Here is a 22,736-nt window from a genome sequence, read left to right on the forward strand (position 1 = left end):
CGGGAGTCTAGAAAAGCCTAAGAGCTGTGCAAGACAGCTGCAGGCAAAGATGGGGCTTGCACTGCAGCTTTCTGCCCAGCACTGGCACAGGCTGCCCTGAGAGGCTGTGGAGCCACCATCCTTGGACATAATCAACAGCCAACGGGACACAGTCCTGGGTAACCTGTTCTAGGTGATTCTGCCTGAGCAGGGAGTTTGGACAGGATGACCTCCAGAGGTCCCTTATAGCCTCAGCCATTCTGTGATTCAAACGTCTTCACCAGAAGAAATAGTCTTTATTTCTCATTTCCTATTAATCCTCCAATTTCTGCTACAAGTAAGCTCTACAGAAAAGTAATTTTTCAAATTTGATTCCACTCAAAAATGAATTTGAAACAGTGTACTGAAAGAGGCAGAGGTCACGAGACAGCACAATTAAGATAAAAACATAATCAGGTAACTAAAATACTCCTATCAGTTGGCTCTCCACAGCCCCCAGCAGTCATACCCTACTGACTGGGACCTGCAGACTGCAACTAACGGAGGAAAGCCCAGAGGAAGCAGGCCTGAACACACTCCACTCCCATTGACATTATTCTACTGGAAAATATTTTGGGCTGCAAACTCAAAACGCCTGGATTTAGAAAAAAATCACTTCTGCATACATTTGCAGTAAATTAAAACTTCACCTCAAATTTTAATTCTGAAACTTCTCCGCTTTTAAGTATCTGGATTAGCAACCTTAATAAAGTTCTTTTGATAGGTTTTTTGGTCATTTTCTCATTTTTATTAGAACTTCCCCAAAGAAACAGCCACGCCATCATATGGACCATACAGACACAAGCATGGCCCAGAAATAAAACCGCCACAAACACAGACCAGAGAGAGCTCCTGGAGCAATCCCAGCAGCAGCTCAGCACCACTGTTTCACAGGGATCCACACAGCTCACACCACTGTTTCACACCCACCCACACAGTGTCAGTGGGCAGTCCCAGGCACGGAAAACAGCAGGCAAAGGGGACACTCGGGAACCAACACTAACGAACAGCGTGTCAAAGAAACACATCGACTCCTATCTCTTCTTTTATACTTTACATCTCTAACCTTGTCCAGCCCCATCTCTCTTCTTCCTTTAACCAGGCACTCCTGTCACGTTCTCCCTTCTTAAAACAACCATAACCCTCAAACTGTGCCAAAAATGGAGACGAAGGGCACCAGGAGGAGTTGCAAAGCCACCTTTCTCAAGTGTAAGTGGTTTTGTCAAAAGAGCAGAGACAGCATCCATTTTGTCCAAGACTTTTGATTTGTTCTGTATAACAAAAGTAGTAATCTGTAATCTTTCATGGCTCTTCAGAAGAATACGACTACAGAAGCAGCACCTCACAATATTACTTGAAAAAGAACTGTTAGGAGAAAAATCTCTCATCTTGCACAGGAACATGACGTCCTCTGTGGGATCAGACTACTAATACTTCTCCCCATGTGTAAGCACACAGACATCTTCCCAAAAGTTGATTCCAGCCAAACACAGAGTTTTCTCCTACATCTAAAAGGACAGTTTGTTGTTTTTTTCCAAACCCTTTAAAAAAGCATTACTTCAGAAAAGGTCAGAGGATGGAGAATTTTATTTGCCTACAAATACTGCTATTAGAAGAGCAAAATATGTCATTGATATATCCAACATATCCGTATCCAATTTTGTCACTCAAACGCATTAATTTGTGAATACTGCAAATAATAGAATAAGAACACTTAAAATTTCTTTAGAAAGTAAATTTAGAAAGATTCTTGAACTAGTATTTTCAGATAAGGTTCTGCTTTTAAATTTTTTGTTCGATTTTTCCTTCTGTTTATTTTGGTTTAAAATTATCAATTTTCTAATGCACTGAAAATAAGATCCAGCTGCAATACAGAACACCTAGGCATTATTTTTACTAAAAACAACAAGGAATCAAGGAAACCTAGTTCAACCTCAAAGATATGTAGTCCCCAAAGAACAGGCATCAAAAATAAGCACTAGAATTTAATTAGCATATTTGTTCTTCCCTGCCTTAAATCAAACTGAATTTTTTTAGGAGCATAAATTCTGCTATCTCAGGAGAGACACAGGTCAGGGTGTTAAAATAGAAGCTTAACTCTAGCTTTTTGTCACACAGGCACTATGTGACTGTTCATGATGTGTTTCACATTCTCCAACAAAGTATAGCTAATGTTTTAGTAGAGAATCTAAGCTTAAAAAATGATCATTTAGAAGTCAATTACAAAATATCTGTTTTCTGACACATCAGTCACACGGCTCCTTTATACAGCATAGCTGGTAACCAGCCATGTACCAAACCTTGGTCAGCTCTGGATATCAGTAATTACACTGAAAGCAGCAAATTTGGTTTCAAAAGTTATTTTCTATTGGCACAACATGGGTAACATTGAAGACTATCTAACATTGTCCTAACAAAACACCAACTCTGACGTGAAGACATAAAAGAACTGTTTGATCTCTGCGTTTATTTAAACTTGGGCCCCTAAGCCAAAGCAGGGTGCCAGTTAGTGTTAGAAGATGCTTTAATAATGCAGGTGTTTGCCCACTGGGAAGGAGACTCCTAACTGCGCAGACTACTAAGGCTTCGTCTACAGTAGAACCTACCTTGATTCCAGTAGTCTCCAACAGCTCCCAGTATAGCTGAACTGGAGCAAAACCAGAGAAGCAAAAGTAACCACTAGCACCATTAGCTACTGTTTTGGCTGCTGGACAGCTAAAACTAATGTCATCTTCAGGGTAAACAATGCACAGACCCAGGCTGTTCAATCTCTGAAACTGCAGGCCAGGAGTCACTTTTAAATCACGCTGATCTCCAAAATCACAAGAGCACAGCTTTGGTTCACAGGGCTAAGCACCTGAATGAAAACAGGTGCCCAAGGAGACGTTTCAAGTGAAATCATGGCCTGTAGTTCTCTCTGCCGTGCTGCAGGTATCATCCTGCCTAACAACTGGACACTCTAGCCTAAACATGCTACCAAATTATCAGGGTACTACTAAGTAGGCTCAGCAGGCAAAACAAAGTAACCAGAAATCCTAGAATTCCCAAGTCTTTGAGGCATGCAATTTAAACACCTTTCATGTTCCAAATTTTTTGGTCAAACCTGTGTCAGGTAGAGAGTAATGTACAATTAACACATCGGCATTACAGGAAACAGGAATTCAGTATCGGGCATTGAAGTATAACAATACACAAAATACATATTTTGAAATAAAAGTCAATCTCCCCAGAAAAACAGCAAAATCATCACTTTTGCGGAGTTCTCTGTAGTATTCTGTGAGACTAAAATAAAACTTTTTCTTTAAGTTCTGACTATTTATTTGACAGATCCTTTTTATTTTCTTTCTAGAGAAACAAAGGAAAGGCTTTGATTCTTTCCTTAACATCCATGCTGTGGTCTCCTACCCTTGCGGGAACAGAATCTCTATCAAATTTCTTAGCACCAGACTGGACTTCAAAAATTGCAGCTACAGTAGATATTTATGAAGTAATAATTCATTAATTTGGTATAGTTATGTTTAAAAAAAAAACCCTTATACTAGGCTTTTGTGTTAAAGCCTATGTATTCAAGTTTGTCTTGCACCCACAGAATTTCCCAATTATCATGAATGACAAAATGGAAGCACTTCAATAGAGTGCTAAATATATAAGCGTGCAAGCAGGACCCTGGTGATGCTCCAGTTACCCGTTGCAACTTCATGGATTCCACTTCTTGCACACTGATACAAGTGTACAGTATACACTGTTCTGCTAATACACTGCACTGTTCTTAAAACAGTGGCTTTGACTATATGCAATTTAGGGCTTATTTACACAAAAGGATATGCTGGTTCACCTAAAGATAAAATTTTAAACTGATTTAGCTCAATATAAACATGTAAAATTACATGGACTCATCACCTGGTCTAAGCAGGTTAATTCAGTTTAGCAGAGGTTAGATTTAAAACTGGAAGAAGTCACTGCAACTCCAAAATAAGACGTCTGACTGAGATGTCATTAATCTTAAGAAACAACTTCCATATGAATATGAATATCCCCTCCATATTACTACTTGATTACAACACAGCTACAGAAGTAAGGCTCCTCACACGCATTTTCTCAACTATATAATAGCATTAAATGATACAAAACAAGATCTGAAATACTTTAGAACACACGACTGTCTGTATCCTGTTTTGCTTTCTGAGATTAAAACTCAAGTTATTTTCCTGCCTTTAAAGGAAATCTCCTAATAATAAAGCTTTGCTCTTCTTGTACACCACCACCCCACTTAGATTTCTACTTCTGTATAGGAGTGTTGACTGCTGACAAAAGATGGGACTTCGGAAAAAAATCCCTTTTCTTCACAAGTGTTACTGAGAAGGTACACATGTCAAAATTCAAAGATTTTTGTATAAACGAAAATCTTTGAAATCTTTTAGTAGTATCTAAACCCTGCTTGTATATTCCAGACAGCAGCCACCAAACCAAGCACGAGCAAAACTGGAATTTGTTCAGATCACAGATGGACAAACAACCAAAGGGCTGGATTCAGCCTGCAAAGCAGGCTTTTATTAGGCCACCGGCAATGCCTGCTAGCCAACTACTAGACACGCCAAGTCCAGCCCATCAGCCAACCAAGCAAACTGCAGATGCAGTTGGGAAAGCAAAGAAAGCAAACTTCAGTTTGGTGGACAGGCTTTACTGCTAGGCCAGTGCCAGCGCAGCCCAAATTCAGCCCTCTCTTTCAGGGCTGCTCAGCTCAGGAAGCAATGCAGCCACTACAGAGAAACAGAGGGCAGAGATGGGACCTGACTTCAGCTAACACAGTGAAATGCCAACTCAGGTATTCCCAACTACAGTCATCCCACCTGACAAGTTAGAGTTAAGTGCACAGACGAAATGACGGAGCTGGGCTGGGTGCAGACGAGTTTATTACCCAAGTCATCACCATCCATTCCAGAATCCGGCTGGCTCCTGCAGAATCATTCAGGTAATCCTGCATTGCACACCCAGCACTGTGGGAAGGTTTATTAGCCACGCAGCCAGATGTGGTGCTGCACTGCAACCAACGGCACCCAACGCCACAGACGAAAAAGGGAAGCAAGAATCAGTCTGTCTGGGCTGACGCTGAGACAGATTTGACAAGTTTAGTAGGGCTGAAGCTCACTCCTCTTAGCCATGTGTTTCTGCCCCACACTCCCTCAACTTCCCAATTCTAGTATCACAGTGAAAGGACCTTCAGACCAGCTGTGCACGGTGAAAACATAAGTCAGTGAGGACATGTTAGTTCCACCTAACTAGTACCATCTTTCGTACAGCAGTAAGTTGGGTGGGCTGCTTCCAGATTCTCTCGATTGGCTGAAACCACATAAAAATTAAGACAACTTAGAGGACCAGCATCGACTTTGATCAGCTGAGAATCTCCTCAACATCTTTCCTGTGTTTTTCACAACACCACTGTTATGAGTTTTACCCATCACCTGGGCTAACTCAGCCTCTTATGTTCCCAAGTAATGACAGGCTGATTGCGTTGCTTTGCTGCCAATTGCAGTTATCACCCTCAGTACCTCTCTGACTCTATGTGTGGCTCTCAAGCTTAAGAAGTTGCCTGACCCAGGTTGCAGTTTTTGATGCTATAATGCAACCAAATTACATTTTTACTAGTTTAAGATCAAGTTGTTCATACTATAGAAAAAAATCCACCTATAGGCCTGTTATGGCCACAGAAATACACTTCACTTTAGAAATGGCTCTGTAGTCACAGGCTGAATCCTTGTGATTTGCACATAGCCTTACAATTTCGAGAGGAAAGGTACAACAAACAATGGTTCTTGGCTTAGCACTGCCACCTGCAAGAGAAGTTCCATGAGTAGACATCTTTTTGTATCTATTTTATTAATCATGTGTAGCAACATGTAACAAGTAGCTACGCTACAGGTTTGCCAGTGCCCAACTTTTAAACATCCACAGTCAAAAGTTTCAAAACCATACTACCTATTCAAGTTGTTACAGGAAAACGTAACATAAAATGTGAGGTTTCTGATGCACATTCAGACTCCCTCTCTTACACTGACAGCCTTTGAGTTTTAACCTGTTCTAGCAAAAGTGTTCGCAACGCAGTAATCAATCACTTCACAAGGTAGGGAAGGGAAGCACAGAAGGCCCCTACCTACTACCACTAAACAGATTCAGCACCAAGCTGTGTTCAGTAAGGGAATATTAAACCCACTGGTGATTAAAGTAATTTACAGAAAAAAAAAAAAGAGAGGATAACTCTGTTTAGCAAAGAAACAGCTGTTCCATCTACATCCCTTCTAACCTTCACTATTTGTGGCTTCACTCACACCCTGCAGAACAATAAGTGGTTACTCAGCCCTTTTTGTTCCACAGAGAAGTCACCTTTAATTGAGGTAAAGTCAGAAAAAGGACAGAGGATGCAGGTAAGCCCTACAACGCTTTCAGGACACAGGGCAGGCTTTGGAGCTTTCTGAAAGTTCCACCCCGTTTCACCACGCAGAGGTCAAACGAAGACAGGGCGACGGGAGACGCTGCGGGGAGCGGGCCACAACCCGCTTCCCTCCGGGCCGCCAGACAGCGGCTCGGCGGGCCCAGGGCAGGGCCAGCTCAGCGGGGCGGGGGGGGCCGCAGCCCGCCGGGACCGGGGCCGCCCGCTCTCCTCCAGCGCCCCAGGCCCCAGCCCCGCCTCGGCAGGTGCCGCCGCCGCCACCGCCACCGGCCGGCAACAGCGGGCGCACGACGGCGCGTCCCGCCCCTGCGGCCCCGCCGCAGCCCCCTCGGCCGGCAAACCTCGACCGAGCGGCGGGGTCGCGGCGCGGGCAGGGCACAGGCTGCCCCAGAGCGGGGGCGGGGGGAACCGCGCCGGGCTGCACCTCACCATGACTCCTTCCTGGGGCCGCACGGGGACCCAGCCTCCGGCCGCTCCCGCGCCGGGCCCTCCGTCAGCTCCGTCCGCCATTTTGAGACCAAGGGACGCGCCCGGCGACGCCGTCACAGCCCGGAAGGAGCCGCCGCCGTCACCCGGCCGCCGCGCCGCGCCCACAGCCCGCCCGCCGCTGCGGCCCGGGCCGCACCGCGCATGTGCTGCGGCATCCAGTGCTGCCGGGCTGAGGGGCGGCGGGGGGGAGGTCGGCGGGGCAGCCGCCGCTGCGGCCTGGGCCCGGGCGGGAGGCCGGGCTTGGGCCCGTCCGGCAGCGCCTCCTGCCTCCCCACGGGTGCCGAAGCCAAGCGCTTCCGCGGGGTGTGCCGGAGCGGTCGGCAGGCGACGCTGGGGCTGGTCCTGCCCGCGGAGTTACGTGGGTGAAGCTCCTCTGGGAGCACTTAGACCGCACAGGGTGGGTGTTCCCTTGGAGCCCTGCGTTAACAGCAAGATAATCGCCGCAGTAACTTTCATTCACGCCGTTAAAGATTGGTACTGCTCCAGCAGGCACGGCGTATGTCTCCCATTTGGGCTAAGCGAAGGCAAAATGTTACAAACTTTGTACAAGCATGGGAGGCAGCAGTAGCTTTTGGCACCTGCCTGTCTCCAAGGTCAAAATTCTTCCCCCGCACCTCCTCGCTACAGCATTTTATAACCCTTCTGGGTACCCTGCGTTTGCTACTCTGGCAGATGATTTGGGCATTTGGGAACCTGGCTGATGCATGACAGACCCGGACTAAGTGCTGCTGGAAGTTCTTCAGATCGTTGCCAACCAGTCCGGTTGCGTTTGTACCTTTCTAGGGCTGGAGAAATGGGCAGCCAGACATAGCTTTGGACCTGGCAGGCACAGCTACTAACCTAACGAACGCCTAATACCTCTTTTCTGCGGAAGACTGCCTCCTTCCATTGCTGTCTTATGGCTTCAAGCCCCCAAGCAACTTTTCCGTGTTCCTCAGCTGTCAGTATGGATGGCATAAAGTTTGCAGGTGACCTTTTCAGGTATATTCAGTAGATTTTTCTCACTGTACCTGGCCACAGGTACTCTCAAAGTTCTTCTCCTGTGTCTTCAGCACATGTGACTCTAGCTCTTCTGTAGTAGCTACCACTCATCTTCATTTTAAGAAGTCACTGCAGACTTATTTACCTCATTGAAATCTGTCACTTAAAATTACCATGCAGAAATTGTCACTGAGATGCATTTAGCCAAGGGACGTAAAAAAAGACAAAGCGAATTTTGCCATCTGAGCCACTTAACAATCAATTCAAAGCTTCATCTGTTTCTGTCTACCTGTTGCAGATCTGTACTCACCCCTTCTCGATAGCACGGCTGACCACTAACCAGCATTGTTGTTTGCCCAACAGCCAAGTGTAGACTGCAATTACTGGAGCCCTCCTCATGTTTTAGCGTCAGCAGCAGCAATTGTGTAATCCAGCTTCAGATGCAACCCAGCAAGAGAAGCACGGCCATGGTTCCAAGACAGCAACAAAGGCGTCAAGCAGCAGGTGGGCTGCCTGTGGTCCCCTCTGCTGTGAGACAAGCGTCTTGGGTGGCCGTCTTTTAGCTGAGCTATCAGTACGGTTTCATTTTACCGTGGGACTTTCAGAAGAAGTTATGCTAATGTAAACCAGCTGCTTTCGCTGAACCAGAGTGTAGACTTCTTCAACAAAATAATACAAAAATGAAAGATTTGGAATCCACGTATGCTGGGAGACAGCAAAATAAGTGGTCATGAACCTCTGAAAAAAAAATGTTGCCACCACTGCCCAGGCAGAAATGGCACAAAACACCAAGGTCTCCGTGGATACTGAAGTAACAGAAACGAAACAGGAATTCAGACACATTTTAATAGAGACAAATAGAGACAAAATGCTGAAGCTTGGCAGTCCTGCTGGAGCTAAAACAAAATGGCAGAGCTCCAGGAGGAGATTGAGCAGACCCAAGTTTTCAAGATTACTCCCCAAAATTACCGGGATTACCGATGACTGTTGATTTAAAAGCAGTTGTTTGGGGTGTTCTTTGGGGAGGCAGCAGGAAGCGGGCAAGCAAGATGGAAGGCAGCAGAAAAAAACCAAAGCAAGCATACATTAAGTCCCACAAAAGAGCAGCTAAATTATCAAGAACATCTGAAAAATGGCGTAATACATTAATAAAGTGTTACTGATCTGAAAAGTGTTTTTCTTGACCAATGCTAAAAATTAAATGTTTGTCCTATGACAAATTATGTAAGAAAAGATAATGAAAATTAAGCATATTTAATGAGAAACTTGTAACTATCTGAAAAGTTGTTTGAGAATACTACACCAAGTATCAAAACAGCGATGTAAAGTGACAGGAGTTTTTTCAGCTAAACTCACGCTTAAGATGGTAAGAAAACAAAAACTCAAGAGGAAACATGGGCTGCAGTTTAGGAAAGCAGAGTCAATAGCAAAGGATAACTTACCGATTGTAAAACTGTACAGTTGCTACAGTTCAGGTTAAAATGTTGTCTATGAAAAAAAAAAGTTCAGAAGACTATAATTTTTAAGTACGTCGGGAGCAAAAATAGTTAATTGCCTAGATTTATGAGCAGGTAGAATTACAAATGCTGACGGGAAAAGGAAAAACAGCCGGTGACTGTTTCCCTGCTGTCCGTGGACGGCGGCGGGGTGGGACGCCGAGCCCTCGCCTCGCAGGTCCGGTTTCGTCCCTGGCGGCGGGAGCGGCCCGAGGCCTCACGAGGGTCCGTCCTTGCCCCGCGTCCCGACAGGGAGGAACGGCTGGCGCGGGCCGCAGCTCCGCAGGGCGTTTCGGCCCTGCCCGGGGTTTGCAGGCACCCCCGCAGCTCGGGGACAGCGGGCACGCCCGGAGCCCCGGGCACGGCGGCGGCCTGCAGCGGCCCAGCCAGGCCGAGGGCGGCCGGGGGGGCTTCAGGCGGACCCCGCAGCCTCCCCACATCGAACCGCCAAAAGAAGGGGAGCGCCCACCGCCTCCCCCCCACCCCGCCGCTGGCATCGGTCCTCCGCGCCAACCACAGAGGAGCGGCAGGGGCGGCCCGACAAGCCGCGGAGGTGGGCCGCGACGCGGAAGTGGCGGCAGCTAGCGGCGCTGCCCGGCGGCGGGCAGGAGGGGCCGCCCCGGGGCGAGCGGCAGGCGGCGGCGCGGCGGGGGATGCTGAGGCTGGCGCTGGGGCTGGGGCTGCTGGCGGCGGCCGCCGTGGCGCTGCTGCTGGACTGGTACGCGCCGTCGGGGGCGCCGCCGCCGCCGGGCCCGAGTGGGCGCCGCCGCGGGGCCCCTCCGCCCGCCCCCGGGGCGGAAGCCGCCAACCTGCTGTGGGTAGTGCAGGTGAGCGGGGCCGGGGGGGGCGGGGCCGAGCAACGGTCCGCCGCGAGAGGCGGCGGTTGGCGCCGCGCTGCGGTCGGGGCGGCAGGGGAGGGCGGGGGCGAGGGGCTGCCCGCTGCCGGCGAACGCCGCCCTCCGCCGCCCCGGCGGCTCGCGGTGCAGCCCCGGTTACGGGCGCTCGGCCGGTTTGCTCGGCTGCCCGGAGGAGAGGGTGTGCGTGGCACAGGGGGCGGTTAAACCTCCCCTAGCTGTTACGTTATGCTGTACATGGCGTCGGTACCCCGTACGGTGCCGCCCGATACCCCAGCGGGAAAGGCAGGCTCTGCCTGGCCCTCTGCCCTTCCAACACTCGGAGAAGTTGTGTGGCTGAAGAAGTGGTTGCGCTGATTTCTAGGAACAGGCAGTACCGGGCCACTGTGAGGTGACGTGTGTTAGGTTCCACGTACACAGCGTTGTCTCCAGGTTGGACGTAAGGCCCGCATCAGCCTGGCATAGTCTTGGAAGTAAGTGGTCACGCCTGGGTGCTTCTGCGGCCTCTGGCCCCGCTCTTGTCCCCGGAGCATTGCTTGGGGTATAACGAACCGCAGGCGGTTTATAGATTTGCAGGTGATTGATGGCGGCGATGTCTCAGGGGTCGCTGCGCGATTCCTGCCAACAAACAGGCTGCTGTTACTGTGCTGCTTTTATTCTCAAACCCGAGGACGCTTTGCCTAAATGTATGAGCTGCAGGCAGTGCTCTTACTGCATGAGCCGGCGTATTATTAGTCCTTTCATTCTCTCCATTTGCTTTGTATTTTCAAAGTTGTTTTTTTCAGTGATTTTTCCTTAAGTGCCTCAAGGCTTATCTTTACTTCAGAACAGGTTTCAAGATGAGAGATATGCTTGAATTAATGTAGATAAAACCCCTGTCTTGAGCTGCTGTCTTGAAGACACTCGGCTACAGCAGTGTATAGCAGCCGCGGAGCTATGCTGATAAGCAGCATGCGCAGGTCCATACTTCTCTTGCCATACTCTCTCTCGTTGTGTTACTTCAAGTGGAGTTCTCCCAAGGGTAGGTCACGGCACAGCTAATTTGAGCCTTGGCTTTACTTTCGAGGGTTATGTTCTCTTTCAGACGTGCCCTTTAACAGCTGCTCCATCATTGACCTGACTTGGAAATTAATCAAGGACTAAATCCAGCATTTTGCCCGCTGCTGTTGTGGGAAACAGGCTTCAGGCTCCCTGGTGACTACATAGGTCTAGCTTGGGTCACTGCATAGAGCTCAAGATGATCGGTTCTGCCCCCAGCAGTTCCGACCTTGTTTTTCCTCCCATCCACAGGACCATCTCTTCTTAAACTGAACCAAATTGCAATCTTTGTACTATAAGCTTGTATTAATGGCTCTTTCACCTGCCTTACAGCAGAACGTCCCTTCTTACCCAGTGCCTAAGAGGCACTCTAGTTCAATATTTGACAAGCTTACAGCTGATTTTTTTTCCAGTTTCTGTCATCTGGATGCATTCTACTATTGCTGCAGGCCTTGTAGTTCTCCCTTGTTAATACCTGCCTTTCCTGAGCCACATCTTCTCTAGATAAGGAATGTGGATGGTGATTTCTCCTCACCCCTAAGTCTCTTCCAGCCCATTTTGATGGAAGTTACTGCCTATGATGCGACGAAGAGAGGCCGAGTTTCCACATCAGTCAGAGGGACGGGAAAGAGAAATGCAGCGAGTGAGGTTTTACTTGCATTTTGGGAAACTAAATAAGAGCATTGCAAGCTTTCCTAGTTGCCCACTGACGTCCCTTTTATTGGGACATCTTTTGAAGTTAATTAAAAAAAAAAGGGGGAGAAGCTGCACTCCTAAGATCTTCATATTTCATGACTATTAGTGATGACAGAAACAGTCCCACCTCTCAGAAGTCCCGGGACACTGTTACTCTTAGAAGTTACAAGAAAAGCCTTTTGTAAATCTTAAACTCCAATCATAGTAGGGGGGAAAAGATGAGAAGATATTTGTAGAAAATCAGGCTTCCCAACCACTGTCTGCTAAAAGGCTGGAAATTTACATTCTCTGGAGTTACGAGTAGAACAGGAGTAAGGTTTCTTGTAAGACTTTTTGCTCAAGAAGGTGGAGACAGCAGCAACAGAAGTTTCTGTTTTCTCTCTTTGATTGCTGAGTTAAATGAATTGCAAATCCATATGCTGAGGAGAAGCAAAGTAAGATGGTGTATCCTTGTCAGTAATTAAATTAGGTTTGATGTACTGATGTAGTTTTACTGTGCTCTTTGATTCACACCATCTTGAATGTATCAATAAAAATGAAGTTAAGGTTGTGTCTTAAAGTGTTTACCTTTTTTAGCATCCAATTCTGATCTGGGCAAAAGTTCCATATAAGCAAATAGGGAATTTTCCTAAGCAGAGTTAAAAAACTGTATTCAGGAAACGTTTTCTACATATTCAAATGACTGAATAAGTAGAAGCTAAGGCGTTTTGTCTCCAAGGTATTCTATATGGATTTTTCACAAAGGAAATAGCTTTACAAGAGGCAGATTTATTAAATTGAATGTAAAAGTTAATGTTTTTCTTTCTCAGTTAGTGATACCATCACATGGCTGTGAGCATGTGCTCGCTGTTTTTTGAGCGTCAAATACCATTTGTCTAAACTGAGGAGGATAATCTATTAATTGATTGACTGAAGTGTAATGGAGAGTGGAATTGAAAGCATTTGCCCAAGATTTATTTTGGACAAACCTGAAAAACCACAATATTAAAAAAGAATAATAACAATCTTACTTTTCTTATTCTCCCCATCCTGCCCCATATGACTTTTCTGATATGAGGGCTTTGACTGTGTATTTCAGAGATGAACAGCATCTTTTATAGTTGTGTACAAGTGGTTTCATAATTTCTTGGGCAATCACAGAATCACAGAATGGTAGGGGTTGGAAGAGACCTCTGTGGGTCATCTGGTCCAACCCTCCTGCCAAAGCAGAGTCACCTAGAGCAGGCTGCACACGACTGTGTCCAGGCGGGTTTTGAGTATCTCCAGAGAAGGAGAATCAGCCCCTCTGGGCAGCCTGTTCCAGTGCTCCGTCACCCTCAGAGGGAAGAAGTTCTTCCTCATGTTCAGCTGGAACTTCCTATGCTTCAGTTTGTGCCCATTGCCCCTTGTCGTGTCGCTGGGCACTAATGAAAAGAGTCTGGCCTCATAACTCCTGACACCCACCCCTGAGATATTTATAAGCGTTTATAAGGTCCTCTCTCAGCCTTTTCCAGGCTAAAAAAGCCGAGCTCCCTCAGTCTTTCCTCGCAGGAGAGATGCTCCAGTCCCCTCATCATCCTTGTAGCCCTCCGCTGGACTCTCTCCAGTAGCTCCTCATCTTTCTTGAACTGGGGAGCCCAGAACTGGTCAGAGTACTCCAGATGGGGCCTCACTAGGGCAGAGTAGATGGGGAGGAGAACCTCCCTCGACCTACTGGCCACACTCCTCTTGATGCACCCCAGGATGCCATTAGCTTTCTTGGCAGCCAGGGCACACTGCTGGCTCATGGTCAACCTGTCGTCCACCAGGACACCCAGGTCCCTCTCCGCACAGCTGCTCTCCTGCAGGTCCACCCCAAGCCTGTACTGGTGCATGGGGTTGTTCCTCCCCAGGTGCAGGACCCTGCATTTGCCCTTGTTGAACGTCATCAGGTTCCTCTCTGCCCAACTCTCCAGCCTGTCCAGGTCTCGCTGAATGGCAGCACAGCCTTCTGGTGTATCCACCACACCTCCCGGTTTGGTGTCATCAGCAAACTTGCTGAGGGTACACTCTAAGTCTTCATCCAGGTCATTGATGAATAAGCTGAACAAGACTGGGCCAAGTTCTGACCCCTGGGGGACACCACTAGTTACCGGCCTCCAACTAGACTCAGTGCCGCTGATGACAACCCTCTGAGTTCTGCCATTCAGCCAGTTCTCAGTCCACTTCACCGACCACTCATCCAGCCCACACTTCCTGAGCTTCCCTAGGAGGATGTTATGGGAGACTGTGTCGAAAGCCTTGCTGAAGTCTAGGTAGACAACATCCACTGCTCTCCCTTCGTCTACCCAGCCAGTCATGCCATCGTAGAAAGCTATCAGATTGGTCAGGCATGATTTCCCCTTGGTGAATGCATGTTGACTACTCCTGATGATAACCACCTTTTCCTCCACTTGCTTAATGATGACCTCCAGAATGAGCTGCTCCATCATCTTTCCAGGGATGGAGGTGAGGCTGACCAGCCTGTAGTTCCCTGGGTCCTGCTTCTTGCCCTTTTTGAAGATTGGAGTGACACTGGCTTTTCTGCAGTCCTCGGGCACCTCTCCTGTCCTCCAGGACCTCTCAAAGATGATGGAGAGTGGCTCAGCAATGACATCCGCCAGCTCCCTCAGCACTCGTGGGTGCATTCCATCGGGGCCCATGGATTTGTGGGTGTCCAGATTGCTTAAATGATCTCTTTGCCTTCATGAAGGCATATGGAATGGGTTGTACGCACACTCGTTAGCTCCATTAAAATGCATGGGTAGAATGTTAGAAATCCTTCCACCCACCTACTGGAAACGTCACGCCGGGTACGAAATTAGTTATCAGTATGCTTCAAGTCTTAGGTAACTTTAACCTATTCTTGCTTTGCAGAACTACTTTGTATTCTCTCTTGCAGCAAGATCACTGTGTTGCACCAGAAGCTCACAATTTGAAAGTCAACAGGCCACTTAGAGCCATCAAAACTTACTGTAGATAGCTAATTATTTCCCCATGTTATTGTCTGCCCTTAGATTTAAGGAATTTTTCTTGATGTAAATGTGATTTTAGTGGTTAGAGATGCAATATTACATGCTTGCTCTGCTTTTGTTCTCCCCTAGTCATCCACTTCTGTTTCTCCCTGTATCCCTTACGCTGATATGAATCGCTATGACTGCTGTTATGTTGTATTCTTATGTACTTGGCTTTGCAGAACAACCTGGGCAGCAATAACCCTCTGCTTGGGACAGTGTTTCATTTTTCTCTTTTGCAGGTATCAGACATTCATATCAGTAGATTTCGGGATCCCAAACGAGCTCCTGACTTAGAAAAATTCTGTTCTGAAACAATTGATGTAATTCAGCCAGCACTTGTTCTAGCAACAGGTAAGTGATTCAGAAGTGTGAATTTCCCGTTGAATGTGCTGTCAGAGAAAAAGCAAATAAGCAAAATTCTAGGATCTCAAGAGAGAACTTTAAAGCCTTAAGGTATCTTAAGCAATGGAAATAAAATGCAGCTGAAGATAGACTGCTAGAAGCAGAAGAGAATAAATTCTCAGCTCAAGAGAATTAGTTTTTGTTCGATGTCTTGAGCCTGACAGTGAGTTTAGTGTGTATTATATGTAACAAAGACAGAATTATGCAATATAGCTATTGTTTCCTGAGTATTTGTTGCTGCACCTTAGTCCTTGCTAGCAGCTACCCTCCTTTCTGTCTTCCTGGAAGTGATTCTACATCATTCTTCGTATTTGAAATGACAGAAGTGAGCTATGTTTCTGATTAGTCATTAAGAGCAAGTTCCTCTTTCAGAACAATCCCTGCTCATTTGTATGACATTCATCTATGAACTAATGTAAGATTTCATTGCTGGTTTCCATTTGAACATACCATACCAAGACAGGTGAAATAAGACTTGCCATTTCATTTGAGAGCTTGCTATTGCTATTGCTATTGCAATGAATTAAGTTTTGGCAAGAAAATCATAAAGACTTTGAGCCATTACTATGTGCAAGGCTTTAGAATCTTAATGCTAGACCTGGACTTTTGTTCCTATGGAAAGTTACTTATCTGCTGCTTGCTTTTTAAGTTAAGAGTTCAGAAATAGTTAGCATTCGTCTTTTAACTAGCAATGCAGGGAGGCATTACTATATGAACAGAAATGGGAATGGTTCAAACTTGAATTGAAGCTTAAGCAGATACAGAAGGTGTGACATTAAACAAAACTTCTGTGACTAGAATCTTCAGGTATCATGAACACATAACAAAGTTCTTTGCTTTGCCGTGGCATTACTAAAAGTGCTGCAGTGACGTGTTTGATAGATGTTTGAACAGGCTGCCGCATGTGCATTAGAAGGCATTTACCCTTATACCAACCTCTTGGACCAGATGACAGGAACGTCCAGATTGCACACGGGAGGCGTGCAGCTACTCGTGCTAGGAGGCTTGGACTACATGCTTACCTGCTTACAATATTTGTGTGAGCTGTGTAGGCCTCTAGCTGTATCTCACCTTTGTACACTTTCAGGTGACCTGACAGATGCTAAGACAAGAGATAAACTGGGATCTGAGCAAGTAGAAGCAGAATGGAAAACTTACCAGTCAATCCTGAAGAGATCAAGGGTCATGGAAAAAACCAAGTGGATAGACATCAAAGGGAATCATGGTAAGAAGGAAATTAAACATCTCTTTCTTTCCTGTGATTACAGAGCTGATTAAGGCAAGTTAGAATGTAGAGGTACAGTGTTAGTGCTTACTAGCGTGTTAGTGGTGGTTATGAGTCAGTAGAAGGGCTTGCCATCCACGTCTGCTCTACTGAAGGCACACTTTTTTACAGGCACTTCCTGGACATTTAGTATCGGGGAAGTAAGAGTCTTCATTTACTGCTTTTGCCTGGCAAGTGGTAGAATATAGCTTCAGATGTTAGTTTCCAGGTCATTAGTTTATATACCACATTTTATGATGGAAGGGCAAACTGTAACCTTACCCTGCTGAAGAAATGGTTTCAATTTACTTCTCATAGACCTCCTCCACACAGGTTTAAGTTTAAAAGTATCACACGTTCAGCAATTAAAGGAAATTTGGTTTCTTTTGAATAGAAAGAACTCATGTAAGTTTGTACACGTCATAGTTGTCATTACATTCTAAGCATTCAAACACAAGCTAACAACCTTATAGAGTATATAAGAGCACTGAGGAAAAAAAGTGCATGCTTTGTCATATACAGCCCGTATGTGACATTTTACTCCCATTTCCCTATCAGGCTTCTGTTACCAGCCTTAATGGAGATGTGGATCCCATCTGCAATACAAACTCCCCAAGCTGCTGTACATTTTACACATGCTATTCTCTGATGCTATTGCTACTTTATTTTCCTTGGATGAGTTGGGTCTTATTTATAAAGAATGCACCCAATCCAAAAAGCTTCTAAAAAGCTTTATGGCCAAAGCAGAGACACACGGTTAGCTTTTAGCCACTAAATGACAATTTACATTCTCACAACAACTTTATCTTTAAATTGAAACTTAAATGAGAAAACTGTTCCCACTTTCAGGTCAACTGCATCGAGTATGTAATATCTTCTCTGAACAGTTAGACAGTCTGTTTGTCAATTATGCTTTTTAAAAGAATAGCTCTTCAGTGCCTGGTGAGACTGCTTAATCCCAACATGGGGAAATAAAATACAGAGGTCAATGATGAAATTGATCTGAAAGTTTCTTCATTTCTTTTTTCTCTCCATTACAGATTCCTTCAACATTCCACACCTGGATAGCGTTCGGAATTATTACAGGTACATTTATTTACCATACAGATGCCATTATATTCAAGGTCAAACTCACTAAACAATATTCCGTTTTCAGTTATCATGTGTGCTTTTTCACTGAACTTCCTATAGTCCAGGATCATATTTACTATTCCCTCTGTCTTTTCCATTGCCAGTTAGTAGAGCAGAACAGACTGAGAAAATAGAGAATTCTTTGCACAGACTTCTTATCTCTCTGTGTTTGGCAATTGAATATGTTGTAAATCTGCCTGTGTCTAGAAAATGTTCTGTGCATTATGTGTTCAGTTTCCTCAGAAGAGGTGTGTGATGTATTTCTGTAAAACCAGTATTCGCAGAGAATGCTTTTCCTCCTTAAAATAGATGAAAAAATAAAAAGCAAGAGAAAACTTTGCTTTTTAAATGTTCTTTCTGCATGCCCAGAAGGGCTTTTCCTGTCATATGGGTCTAAATTTGTCTGAGCCATTTCTTCACATCTGAGTCATTTTAGAAAAGTGGAAGTAGGGAAGCAAGACAGCACAGGATGATGATGGGTGGACAAAAATTCTTGAGGAACACGCTTGAAATTTAAATGTGAAGATAGATGAGGAAACTCCCCTCTTCAGCTGGCTCTTTGCTTGTACATTGTAAAGGTGGCATCAGTTGTAACTCCTGTTTAACTTCTCAGTTTCTCCTGCCCTTCACATCTGAACACGAAATCTTGCCTCATGATTTTGGTGGTGCTTTCAGTTTTGACTCTTTGGAACTGGAAGAGGACTTGGAAATCTAAATTCTACTTTAATTCAGGCTCTTAAGCCATCCACTTTGCAATAGGAACATAGAATAAACATCTGATAGTTCAGTTTGCTTCAGGTCCCTGTAGTCCAGAAGAAGTAGGTACATTTTCCCATAAATTCTGTGGGATAAGAATCTACAGCAGCTGCATTTGCAGGAGAACATGGAATTCATGTGTGGATGTACCATGAAGTGATGAATGTATGGTGCTAACAAGGCTTTTGGATGCGCTTGTGCAGTGCACATCCCTCCATCTTTTGCCACAGTTGCGGCTACATGACAGTCTAGCATCAGTCATCCTCTCTAGTTTAAGGCTGCTGTCAGAAGTCCTAGTGACACACATGGGAAGATGCAGCACCAGTGAATTTGCTGGATCATCTCTGAATTGTGGTTTGGCCAGGACAAGCTTACTGTTTGGGAAGATGTATGGATAACCTGCCTCTAGTTTACACTGGAGATGTACTGATAGCAAGAGGGATTGGAAAGGATCAGGGTGAAATTTCAAAGCAATTTAGCCAACCTAAGAATTTCTGAGTGAAATTCCGACTCAGGTGAAAAAGTCTTTACTTATAATTAACAGTCTCTTGCTAAACAAATGTGTTCTCATAATGGTCTTTGCTTCATTGTAGTCTGTGATCATAGCAAAATAAAGAAATGCCAGTGAGATTTATCATACTTACTAAGATTGAAGAAAGGCACTAAGAGTCCTCAAAAGCTATTAAGCATCACTAAAGGCAGAACTATTTTACAGGGACAATTTCATTAATCTGATGCATTCCGAAAATATAAAGATTAAGAAAATTTTTAGTAGATGTGCCACACTCTAGAAAGAGAGAAAGTAGATGGTGGAGTGAAAAGGAGTCTTCTGGAAGCCGTTTCTTCTCCCCCACCCCTGCAAAGTTAAACAGGCAAAAGGAAAACGTTCCTTTTTTTTTTTTTTTTTTTAGCCTGAGTGACAGTGAGGCACTGTCTACTTGCCTTTGTGTGATTCCTGAACAAATAATCCACTGTAGCTTACAGATATAAAAATATATGCTAGGGAAAACAGTTAGTCAACACCACATTCTGGTGTTCATTATGTATTAAGGAAGGCAGCAGTTGTATTGAAATACAGTAATATTTTTACACGAAAACATGGGTTCCTATTTTATGTCCACAGCGTGAGCGGAGCATGATTCAACATACTCTAAGTGGAACTAAAGGCAGAAATCTTAGGATTATGATACTAAGCTTCCAGTTTTCTTATTGAAGTTCATGATGTTCATAAAGGTAACATTAACTTCAAAACAAAAACATTGGGAAAGGGTCTTTATGGAATTGGAAGTATGGATATCTGAAACTTGTTTTTAATATATTTGCTTTTATTCTGCTCAGGAATGTTTTAGTTTCCACATATCATGCAGGGAGTTTAAAAAAAAAACAAAAACAGAACCAAAACAACCACACACACAAAAAAAAACAACCCAAAAGAAAACAAAAAATCCCCCCCAATTAAAACCAGTTAAGTTTTAGTTGATCTCATATTTACTCACAATAATTTTAGTTACAGATTTTAATTCTTATTTGAGCAATTTAGTAGGGGCCATTAGTTGGAATGTTATCTGTCTTTGACAGTTAAGGATATGTGCAATTACCATCTGGTGTGAAGTATCAAAAGTACTTCAATTTTAGAAGTTAGAAAAACTGAAATATCTGTTGTCAATGGAAGGAGAGAAAGCAACTTATGTATTCATTATTACATGTATTTATTGTAGCCAGTGTTAGCATAAAAACATGGAGGGGGGGAAAAGGGTGGAATTAGTTGACGTGTTTTAAGTCCTTCCCTATTTATAGTTCCCTCTTACACTATTTTAAGATTAAGATTCAAGAGCTCAATTAACATCTGGTAACGTGCAAAAGAGCAGCAACCCTTTTTGCTCTCTCCTTTTTCTCTTTGAGTGAAGAATTCTGATGACATTCCACAGGTGACAGCAGAACTGGTAAGATTTGCTGTGTCAAGAAACAAGAAAGAGTAATATGCAAGAGGAAATGCTGCCTTCTTTGCATTTGGTGTAGTGTGATGTCTCTGTTTTGGATCTTTTAGAAAATAACTGAAAAAGTTCAATATTTCTTTGGTTCAAAATCATTCCATTAGCCAACAGCTGATCATTCTTCATCAGAGTAACATAAGAGATCTCTAACAAAGTAGTGGAAACAAGACTTGATGTCCCTTGTGTTTCTAGGTAAGCAAGGAAAAATTATTTTTGAAAAATTCTTTCAGATACCAACAATAAACACAAGACAACAATTTTTTTCCTTTGTAGGTCTCCTTTACGAGTGGTGCAAGATCCTGCTGCCCTGTCATCTTGCCTATTTGTTTTGCATCTTTTATGCTGCTGACCTATCCTTTACCCATAAAATGTCCCATGTTGCCCAGGGAAAGCGTATTAATGCTAACATTTTTTTTTTAATGTTTGTGTGCTAACCTGCTGCTTGTCTTAACACATGATGCGTACAATGGATCCTCTCTGAAGGACGGACTTTTCAATGCCATTGATTTTTAAGAAGAGACTTTACTGTGGTAACAAGATGGAGCTAGATCAAATGCAAGAAATCCTGCATTTATACTATGCAGGTCATTTTTATCATTGCTGCAAGCTTTCCTAACAGCAATATTTCCATTTTATTTTGGCAGGAAATACTCTGCCTGGCGTAAAGATGGGTCTTTCCATTACATCCACACCACCTCTTTTGGAAACTATTCATTCATCTGTGTGGATGCCACACTCAGCCCAGGCCCAAAGAGACCCTATAATTTCTTTGGGATTTTGAACAAGGTATTTTGTAAGTCTTGGCATTCCATTTTGCTGGCTGTTTGACTTCTATAGTAGTTTGTTTGGGGGTTTGGTTTGTTTGTTTGTGTAACGAAGAATTTTCCGAAAGATTTGTGTTCATCTCAAAGACTCTTTATGTTTTTAAGTTATTCGGTATGTGGGACCTATTTAGAAAAATTAATGTGTCATTTAGCATATAGAGTATCTGTGTTTTCTCTCTTAAGAAAGAATCCAGTACAAAAATGTCGAATTAGACATTTTAAGGACACCGTCAGTAGTTTCTTAGCATTTAGCTAGACTTGAGTGATAATTTCCTTATATGCTGTAAAGTTTAAAAAAACCCCACGAAACCCCAAACTTTCTATTTTGACTCCTTTTTGCTTTGTTAGATGCTCTTTTTTTATTAATATTACAGATGAGAAGTTGCACTTATCAATGGAATAATGTGAAAGATAATGCTATAAAGAAATGTGTCATTTATGAAGGTGAGGTCTGTGAGACCATAAAAATTACATAGTATTGTTTTGAAAGAATAACATTAATCCCAATGTTTTAATCAGGTATCATCTTAGATAACATTTTGCTTCCCTTTGGTTTTTCTCTGTAGTTTGTTGATGTGCTGTTGTTCTTGAGGTACTCTGCTGAAGCATTGGCAGAGAGTTACTGCATTCTGGTAAACAGATGTCAGATTTTGTCTGTGATAACAGCCTCAGTGAAGAGTAAAATGTTCTCCCTCTAATCTTGTCTAAAGGAGGCTTTACATTTAATTAAATTTGTGAAGCGCTTGGTGATACTTAGATAAAAGGTGATGCAGGAGTGCCAAATGCTGTTCTCATTGTTTACAGTAGGTGCAGTAGATTTGCAGGCAAACTCTGAAGGAGGTATGCAACACAGCTGAGTCTAGAGCTCCTGTCCTAGGCTACAGTAAGTCAAGCATTTGCTTGCTAATTACCCAGCAGCAGAAGTCCAAAGAGCATCATTTGAACATTTTTGCACAAAACTGAAAGTAAAGGTAGATACCTGTAACTTTTAAGAATTAAACCTCTGTCAGGAATTTGAAAAATAAATTAGATTTTTGTCAGTGATTTGATTGCATAGCTCAGGTAAAAATATTCTTAAAGCCCAAATTCATAAAGGCGAAGGAAATGCAATTTCACTTAATAAGCTGACTACGTTAACCCAGAATGGTATACTGAATCCATACTTTTTTCATATGCCTTTATTTCTGTTTCCTTTATTCATGCCCTTCAGCGTTTCTTTTCAGGTAGGAGGGAAAAGAATATGTTGGTTGTTCTCTGGGTTACCCTAAAAGAAGATCTGCAAAATTGTGCAAGAGTGCATTTGTGCTCTTTTCTTGTTTTAGTTTTCCTGC

The 22,736-nt window shown here is 44.1% G+C and overlaps 2 protein-coding genes across 8 annotated transcripts in view; one reads left to right on the forward strand and one right to left on the reverse strand.

Moving 5' to 3' along the window:
* The window catches only part of UBR1 (ubiquitin protein ligase E3 component n-recognin 1), a 74,150-nt gene extending 67,127 nt beyond the window's left edge, over positions 1–7,023 (reverse strand). For 3 of the 5 annotated variants that reach the window (XM_075427567.1, XM_075427568.1, XM_075427566.1), the window contains exon 1: positions 6,896–7,021. In XM_075427567.1, coding sequence (XP_075283682.1) covers positions 6,896–6,976 — 81 coding nt within the window. In that variant the 5' untranslated portion in view covers positions 6,977–7,021. Of the gene's footprint in view, positions 1–6,895 lie in introns of all 5 variants that reach the window. The other 2 variants (XM_075427569.1, XM_075427571.1) reach the window with 2 other exon arrangements.
* A 2,565-nt stretch (positions 7,024–9,588) lies between these two features.
* TMEM62 (transmembrane protein 62) overlaps positions 9,589–22,736 on the forward strand; it is a 29,821-nt gene continuing 16,673 nt past the window's right edge. The window contains exons 1-5 of one of the 3 annotated variants that reach the window (XM_075427575.1): positions 9,589–9,985; positions 15,274–15,385; positions 16,524–16,661; positions 17,741–17,786; positions 21,226–21,367. In XM_075427575.1, coding sequence (XP_075283690.1) covers positions 16,622–16,661; positions 17,741–17,786; positions 21,226–21,367 — 228 coding nt within the window. In that variant the 5' untranslated portion in view covers positions 9,589–9,985; positions 15,274–15,385; positions 16,524–16,621. Of the gene's footprint in view, positions 9,986–10,156; positions 10,260–10,354; positions 10,760–15,250; positions 15,386–16,523; positions 16,662–17,740; positions 17,787–21,225; positions 21,368–22,736 lie in introns of those variants that run through there. The other 2 variants (XM_075427572.1, XM_075427574.1) reach the window with 2 other exon arrangements.

The sequence above is a fragment of the Opisthocomus hoazin genome, chromosome 7 (genome assembly GCF_030867145.1).
Source record: "Opisthocomus hoazin isolate bOpiHoa1 chromosome 7, bOpiHoa1.hap1, whole genome shotgun sequence".
NCBI classification, from domain to species: Eukaryota; Metazoa; Chordata; class Aves; order Opisthocomiformes; family Opisthocomidae; genus Opisthocomus; species Opisthocomus hoazin.